The sequence below is a fragment of the Charadrius vociferus genome, unplaced genomic scaffold, assembly GCF_000708025.1.
Source record: "Charadrius vociferus isolate BGI_N301 unplaced genomic scaffold, ASM70802v2 scaffold303, whole genome shotgun sequence".
NCBI lineage: Eukaryota > Metazoa > Chordata > Aves > Charadriiformes > Charadriidae > Charadrius > Charadrius vociferus.
This window is the reverse complement of record NW_009647756.1, coordinates 602,929-611,735: the sequence shown is the minus strand read 5'-3', so window position 1 is coordinate 611,735 and position 8,807 is coordinate 602,929. Positions and strand designations below refer to the sequence as shown.

Genomic DNA, 8,807 nt, shown 5'->3' with positions numbered 1-8,807 from the left:
GAGCTCAGTCATAACACTTGTACTGTGATGCACGAAATCATCGAGTGATGACTGCAGAGAGACCTAACGCATTAGCCAGCCTCCCTTTTGCATCAAGGTTTCTGAGCAATTTCTCTGCCACATGCATATGAAAAATTTATTCTAATGAAGCAAAACCACAGAATGATCAATGCCTCCTCTTCTAGTCAAGAAGAAAATTCTTTACCACACAAAGAATAGAGCTTTTATGTATTTTTATTAAAATGAGTAAAAGAAGTTCCCTCTTTCTAAAAGAATTACTGATGTAAATGTAAGAGTGAATAAAGTTCTTACATATCAAATGAGCAATTCTCAAAGATGAGAAAAGATCACAGTACACACCAAGGGTGGCAGTACAGGAAAACATTGTCAGTGCCATTTTTCCCAACATCCACAGCATAAGTTAAACACTTGCAAAGCACAAAGTTGCATTAGTACCACCAAAGCCAAATGAATTTGTGAGTGCTATACGTCGTTTTTCAGTTTTCCACTCCTGAGCTGTTAAAGGAACGTAATTGAGATCAAACTCTGCCTCCGTTTTCTGTAAGTTGAGAGTAGGTGGCAAAATTCCATAGTAGCAGGACAGTGCAGTAAAAGCTGCTTCAATAGCTCCTGCAGCCCCCAAGAGATGTCCCGTTGCTCCTTTTGTGGAGGAAACTGCAATATTACGTGAGTGATCTCTAAAAAGTCTCTTGATTGCTTGATTCTCAGCAGCATCTCCTAGAGGTGTAGAAGTTGCATGTGCATTGACGTATGTTATGTCTTCAGGTTTGATCCCAGAATCTTTTATTGCTGCAGACATACACCTAAGGAAAAAAAGAAGACAATGCTGAATTTCCCATTATACTTTTGTCACTAACACACATGTACAAAACAAAAGCAAAAGTATAGTGTCCTAAAATGTTTACCAAATGTGAAAATCTGTATGACATACTTTACCAGAGATGTACATGACAAGACATTGATTCATCTAACTAAACACACTAGCATCTACATTTACCCACCCAAGAAAGACAGTAGTGGTGAGGCCCACTATAAAATCAGACTTGCTGATAAAAGTTCCACAGTTGGGAAAAATGCAAAGAGAAAGAAAGAAGATATAACAAACAATCTCTACAGACTACATTAATATATCAAAGACCCTTTTCAATGCAAAATTTGAAAGTATTTGAGAAATAACTACCTGAAATTATTACAAAAATACTCCACCTGAGTTTCTCTAGTGTAGTGACACATTAATCTACCATTCAGTACAATGGTCCAAGAAATCCCCTTCCCATTTTAAGTGAAAATTCCTAGTTTTTACATTCTATTTCCCCTCATATTTACAGCATTAGGGTATTAGGAAAAAAAAATGCTCTATCAAACAAAAATATTGGTAAATGAAAGAAAAATTCTGCAGTCTTCCTCCTCATGAGCTTCTTTTGCAGGCTTTCCCGAGGATAGAAGATGTCAAGGAGATAGCACAAATTCCTATATATAAAATGAAATTTACTGAAAGTCACAGTCTTCTACCCTGACATGGTATGTTCCATTCTGATTCCTGATGACCTGTGGACTGTGACTGCCTCTATAAAACACACTTTTTTATGAAAACCATGGAAGGATTGATACAGCTCCATACTGTGATTTTCTCACAGATTTCCCACAGAAAGAAGGGGATGAATCACACATCCCTCCTTGCACACAAATCTTAACAAGCTAAAAAAAAAAAAAAGATAGCACAGGCTGCTGGACAAATTTAAATGTCTCCAGTACAGCCTTCTACCCTCAGAAGCATCCAGCTTAGCTTAGGGTGTGGGCCACTGATGCTCACTGTCACTAGACAGTGAGCCAACATCCAGGCAAAAAAAGAATTACTGATCAACCCTGAGGGAAACAGATACATTAATTTAGTTAAATATGTCATCTGCAAGATACATATTTACTTAAGGAGATGACACTAATTGTGTAGAACACAGTTTACAACCACACTTATGAGTCTGGCTTTGCAACTCCTTTCCTGCTGTTTATTCCAATATATGTATCAGTCTCCAACTCAAGTAGTTATTAGATGACAAAAAATATATTCCCCTGAAAATGTTTGACGTGGCAAATAAAATTCCTACAGAAAAGTAAGAGAAGCATATACATTTCAGATTTAATCCATATACCACTGCAGTAACAAAATACTGGTGTGAAGATTGCATTAAAATGTATTATCTCATCTCAAGGGTGGAAAGGCTCAACATTTCAGAGATACCAAGATTAACTTTCAACTACTTCCCACTGTGAATTTAATTTATATGCTACTGCAATCATAAAATATACAAAAATTCTGATACAATATATTGCCATATCATCTCAAGGGTAAACAAGTCTGAAAATTTGAGATAAGACACTTCTGATTACTCAACTCACACCTAAGAATGCAGAACAATTAAGTATGAATCAAATAGCATAGAGGAAAACCTGGTATATTATACTTCTTGAAAAACCTGTTAACCCAATAAAGATGCAAACACAGCTTTACAATACCATGCAGAAGTTTGATCTGTTCGTGCAGTGATATATTGAATTTTGTTATTAAATATTCACATACATTCAGAATAACGCAAACTAAATCTTTACTGAAGATGCCAGTGTCAGCAACAGTATTCAGCCTACAGAAAGCTCACAAACAGTACATATACTTACACATGTAATTTAACTGACAATTTAATTAGGTCAAAGATAAACATTAGATTAATATCATCTACCTGTGAATTGGTTTTGATGAGATTAACAATGATGAAGCTTCACCATCTCACTAAAGAGTACTGAAATGTATTTCTGCTATGTCCCTCCACCAACTCTCTTAGCTGCATCAGAATGAAGCATTTCAACATGATTGTAACAAAGGCATATGATCTAAATACTTCCCCTATGAAGAGCTGAAGTCTTTTCTAAAACAGAATAACTACAATTAATGCTGATTACATGTACAGTAATTATTCTAACAAACTAGATTCTCCAAGTGCTCTATAGCTTTCATTGCCTGAGATTTCTTTAGAAACACGATTCCCCTTCCAGACCACAACAAATGATATGACCTGCTTTTGCAGTGGGGTCGCTCTTCTCTATGGACAAAGGGTGAAGGAGAACCTGAACAGGTTCCATCATACCACAAAAATCTTAAAAAGAGGTTTCCATTGAGACTTATTTGTGTGAGCAGTTGTAGTCACCAAATGCAAAATCTTTTAACAGAAAGTTTTTGTAACTTTATGCAAAACAGGCTGATTCTAGCAAGAACTGGCCTTCACCTTGCTACTAAAAAAATAAAACTGGGGCAAAACCTTACCAAAAGCTCTTTCATTTTTCAGATTAAGTTTTCAGGCTTTTGGAGTATTAATTCAAGATTGAAGAGCATTTCTCTAGGAAAAGCACACAATAACAGAAACACATGTAATCACTATAATTAACATATGAAGTAGTCATAATCAACATATAGTTCTTACCTGAATGCACCATCTCCCTCTGGATTAGGTGCTGTTATGTGGCAAGCATCACCAGACAGTCCATAACCTAAAACTTCTGCATAGATCCTAGCACCTCTCTGTACAGCGTGTTCATACTCTTCCAAGAGCAGCACAGCAGCACCCTCTCCCATGACAAACCCTTCTCTCTGCACATCAAATGGTCGGCAGGCCATTTTAGGGCTTGAATTAAAACTCGTGCTGAGGGCTCGAGCTCTTGCAAATCCAGCCAAGGACAAAGGACTAATGCAAGCCTCAGTCCCTCCAGCCAACATGACATCAGCATCGCCAGCCGCAATAAATCTAAAGGAGTCTCCAACAGCATGTGCGCCTGTGGTACACGCAGTTGACACAGCATGATTCGGCCCTTTCAGTTGGTATTTAATGCTGATCTGGCCTGCTGCCATATTGACTAAAATCTTTGGGACAAAGAATGGGCTGACCTTGTTATAACCCTTTGTTTTAAATAAAGCGGCTGTATCAGAAATCTCTTCCAGCGGAACCATTCCCATCCCAATTGCCACACCAGCACTTAGGCGATCCTGTTCAGACTGGGGAGACCAGCCAGAGTCTTTCATTGCTAGCTCTGCTGCACCGATGGCCATAACAGTAGCAGAACTCATGGATTTGATCTCTGACTTTGACACAAAGCTTTCTTCACTGAACTGACCCTCCTCATTTCCCCTTGGCACGCAAGCAGCCACTTTACATGGGACACCTGCATATTCTTCCCCGTCTAGCGATGCAATCCCACTGTCTCCTTGGAGAAGGCGCTTCCACACAAACTGAGTCCCCACACCAAGAGGGGACACTAAGCCAATACCTGTAACAACTACTTTCCTTCGATATGCAGGTAGTGACTTGCTGAAAGCTCTTCGGTGGTTTTGTAAATGCAGATTTAAATTCAGACTTCGGAGATGAAGATTTGCAATCTTTAATAGATCCCGCGAGCACTGTGAGAACATGGTGGAAATCAATCACTTCAAGCACATTCCTGTAACTGGCGAGGAAAAAGACACAAACAGAACAATAAAGCAGCCAACGTGAAAAACATTCCAAGTATGCAAAGTTAATAACCTGCTTTTTACACGAAAGCCTATTTTCAACCCTGCAAGAAAGCAATGTAGTTTCCACATCTGAAATCAGGAGTGGTATGTGTTATTGCAGACAGGGCATAGAAACACGTTCACCTTGTGAAGGCCTCTAGTGGGCTCTTCTCACTTAGGCTGCTAATGAATATGACTTTGCACCACTGGGGACTGCACGGCACTCTTTGGTTTGGCCACAAAACTCCCCCTGGGGCTTTAACTACTAGGTGGCTGGACATATTAACAAATGAGCATTAACAGCTCTGTTCTTCTGAGGGAAAAAGCGTGCAGTCACCTCAAAGCGTCATGTCCTACCATTACCACGTTAAGCATGTCATCATCTCAACCTTTACATCACGCTAGAATGGTCTAGAAAACTCCGAAGCAGTCAAGGAACTCTTCCTGGTTCTGTCACCAAAGCAATTACAGATCTTGCACAAGACTACCAACTTTCTACCTCCACCCACCCTTTTATCAGCCTTGGGGTGTCAGGGGACACGGTACCTCAAGCGCGCCTGAGCCTGATGCACCATGACACCACCAGCCCCCACCTACGGCGAGCCCTGAGGAGTGACTAACGCCGCTGCCGCCCACAAGCACGTCAGGCGGCAGGAGAGGCAAATTCCCCCCAAGGAACGCATTTACCTGACCCATGTTCATGTAACCATTAAAAAAAACCCAAAACAAACAGAAAACTCCAAAACACCTCTCCCCTCCCCCCCCCAAAAGAAGAGATATTCACTATTTCTCATTTCAGCACTACGTTGTCTAGATCAGTTTCATTCAAAATGCACGCGTGTGTGTGATAGATCATGAAACACCGGTAATCTTGTCAACATGTAAAACATTCGGACTCCGTAACATCGATTTCTTTCTGCGTAGCAGACTAAAGACTGCGTTTTGCAAGGCAGAGAAGACCAGCGCTTTGGGAGGGCTGCGGAGGGACGGGACCCAACACCCAGCTCCCCAGTCCCCCTTTACCTGACCTCAGGGCGCCGTAGGCCCGGTAGAAAAGGAACACCGGATCGCTGCCCAGCCGCCCCAGCGCCTCATCCGCCGCAGCCCGGACATGGTGGAAGTAGCCTTCTTGGCAGTAATAATTGAGCAGGGCCTGCGGGAGAGGCGGCCTATGTTCACTCATGCAAACGCTTCACCCCGGGACGGCAGGAGACCGCGCGGCCCGGCCCGGCCCGGCCCGGCCCGGCCCTGAGGTTGCCGGTGCAGCCGTAAGTAGAACTGGAAAAGGCAGGGAAATCACTTCCTCCCCCAAAACCACGCGTTTAAAACACGCAAAAGAAGAGTCAAAAGAAAAACAACAAACAACCCACAAAACTAAAAAGCTCCAAACCCACCCCCGGTCTCAGTGGAATAATACGGCAGAGGGTAACGCTGCGGTCGTGAGGGAAACCGTGGCGTTTCCCATCGGGTTCCTTAATGCCGCGACACTCTTCAGCAGAGAACTGCCAAAACTCCTGCCGTTAACGGCACCTCACGGTGTCACCGAGGGCCGTCACACGCACGTGCAGGAGGCGCTCCTTGGGGGCGTTGCAGCCTCTTCCAGGCCCATTTTGTGTTCCACCATAACGAATTCCCCGGTGGAGTGTTCCCGCCTGCGCTTTGTTCTCCTGCTCCGGTCCCATCCCCCGTCTGGTCCCGGTTCTGCCATCTGCACCCCTCACGTCGCCATCCTCCAGCAGATCCCACCTATGCTGTCACATTCCTGGGTGAAGCGTGCTCCTCCACGCAGAGGCTGAGGTGCTGGTAGAGAAGACAGTAAGAGGCAAACCAAGACAAGTTGATCACTGACCTTAACAGGAGTGTCTTGAACATACATGCACAAATACACCAACAGCACACAAAAGTGAACGGTTTGTTGTTGCTGCTTCCAGATGCAGAAACCATAGGGCCTGATCTGAACGAAGACCAAGCTGCTAGCTATGCCAGAGATGATGTGTAGGCACAATTAAGTTTTCAGTTGAGAAAAACAGTGGCAGCATACTTCAAATACATGAAGTCCAGGAGCTATCATGGCAGAGCATAAAATGTGTGCCAAAGACTCATCAACAAAGACCTAAAGCACCTACTGCAGGAAGACAAAAACAAAAACGTGCCAAAAAGGAGGAAAATGCAAAATCAACACTTGCATATTTTTTATTTCTTTTTAATGAAGATGTATTTCATTTCCCTTTAGAAACACTATTCCTCGGACATTTAAGGTGTTAGTAATTTGTTGGAAGTTGACAGTTTGTTCTCTTATTTTTCCACACCACTTTGCTATGAGCACTTCCAAAGCAGCATTTACAAATGCTATGCTTAAAAGCAGTATTTACAAATGATATATACATCATGTACTTACGTTACACATACAGCAATATGGTTAATCTTTAAATTTGAGAGGGCAGACAAGAGTCACATGCCTATATGAAAAGCATGGAAAATAAGTTAAAAGCTGAAGCAGCTGCCAAGGAACATGGCATCATCTTAGATAAATTTTATTACTTTGGTACCAATTCCATGATTTTGGGGGCTGAATTAGTGACTTTTAAACTGCACTAGTAGGAATAATAACTGTAATCTCAGCAAAAGTGAATTACCTTGGGTTAAATCTCAGCTTTTGTAAGCAATAGGTACCATCTTCTTAAAAAATCACAGAAGCTGAGCAGAGTGACCTGTCAGAAGCAGACAGCAGCGGTAGAGCTGTCAACTAATAATCACAAGCCAACCTGAATTTTAAAGACCTCTTTTACTTGGAACTCTTTAAATCTTAGAATCATAGCATCATGGAATGGTTAGAGTTGGAAAGGACCTTGAAGATCATCTAGTTCCAACTTCCCTGACATGGGCAGGGACCCCTCCCACTAAACCAGGTTGCTCAAAGCCCCATCCAACCTGGCTTTGAACACTTCCAGGGATGGGGCATCCACAACTTCACTGGGTAACCTGTTCCAGTGTCTCACTACCCTCAAAGTCAAAAATTTCCTCCTAATATCTAATCTAAATTGATCGTCTTTCGGTTTAAAACCATTACCCCTCATCCTATTGCTTCACTCCCTGATAAAGAGTCTCTCCACCTTTCCTGTAGGCCCCCTTTAGGTACTGGAAATCCACTATAAGGTCTCCCTGAAGCCTTCTCTTCTCCAGGCTGAACAACTCCAACTCTCTCAGCCTGTCTTCACAAGAGAGGTGCTCCAGTCATCTGATCTCTTTGTGGCCCTCCTCTGGACTTGCTCCAGCAGGTCCATGTCCTTATTATGTTGGGGGCCCCAGAGCTGGACACAGTACTCCAGGTGGGAATCTCACCAGAGCAGCATACAGGGGGGTAGTCACCACCCTCGACCTGCTGGCCACTCTTTTGATGCAGCCCAGGAGGTGGTTGGCCTTCTGGGCCTCAAGCACACAGTGCCAGGTCATGTTGAGCTTCTCATCGACCAACAGCCCCAAGTCCTTCTCCTCAGGGCTGCTCTCAATCCATTCTCCACCCAGAGTGGATTCGTGCTTGGGATTGACCCAGCCCATGTGCAGGACCTTGCACTTGGCCTTGTTGAACTTCATGGGGTTCACATGGACCCACCTCTCAAGCCTGTCCTGATCCCTCTGGATGGCATCCCTTCCCTCTGGTGTGTCAACCACACCACACAGCTTGGCGTCATTGGCAAACTCGCTGAGGGTGCACTCAATCCCACTGTCCACATTGCCAACGAAGATGTTAAAGAGCACCAGTCCCAGTACCAACCCCTGAGAAAAGCCACTCGTCACTGGTCTCCACTTGGACACCGAGCCGTTGACCAACCCTTTTGAGTGCGGCCACACAGCCAGTTCCTTAAAATCTTACACTTGCAAGAAAGCAAATCCCCGCAGACCTTTTTGGCCAAGATTCTTGATCCCAGTTCTTTCCCCAGTAGCACAAACCGGACGTCTAAAGAAAGCAGAGACACAAACTAGGGGGTTTTACAGCTGCTGCAACATCCCGGGCTTCGGGCCCGCTCTGGCCCTTTAAGCTCCCCCGCCTTCCCCCCGCGTGGGGCGGGGCGGTGACCGCCCTCAAGCCCCGCCCCAACTGCGCATGCGCGCTGTCCCGCTCTCCTGGCGCAGCGCTGAGGTGGCGGCGGCGCTGCCCGATCGGGGCTGGGGAGGAGGAGGGGGCGCGGGCGCGGGCGCGAGGGCGGCCGCCGTGGGGCTCTCTTCCTCGCCTGCCTCCCCCGCCGGG

The 8,807-nt window shown here is 44.4% G+C and overlaps 2 protein-coding genes across 2 annotated transcripts in view; one reads left to right on the top strand and one right to left on the bottom strand.

The window, feature by feature from the left end:
- Positions 1-224: 224 nt before the first annotated feature.
- On the bottom strand, positions 225-4,477 carry OXSM (3-oxoacyl-ACP synthase, mitochondrial). The gene is made up of 2 exons (XM_009882159.1): positions 3,495-4,477; positions 225-824 (listed from the first exon to the last, which is right to left on the bottom strand). Exons 1-2 carry the CDS (start codon positions 4,475-4,477, stop codon positions 422-424), a joined length of 1,386 nt encoding a protein of 461 aa, XP_009880461.1. The 3' UTR covers positions 225-421.
- Positions 4,478-8,663: 4,186 nt separating this feature from the next.
- NGLY1 (N-glycanase 1) overlaps positions 8,664-8,807 on the top strand; it is a 24,656-nt gene continuing 24,512 nt past the window's right edge. The window contains exon 1 of the mRNA XM_009882171.1: positions 8,664-8,771. Coding sequence (XP_009880473.1) covers positions 8,664-8,771 — 108 coding nt within the window. The remainder of the gene's footprint in view (positions 8,772-8,807) is intronic.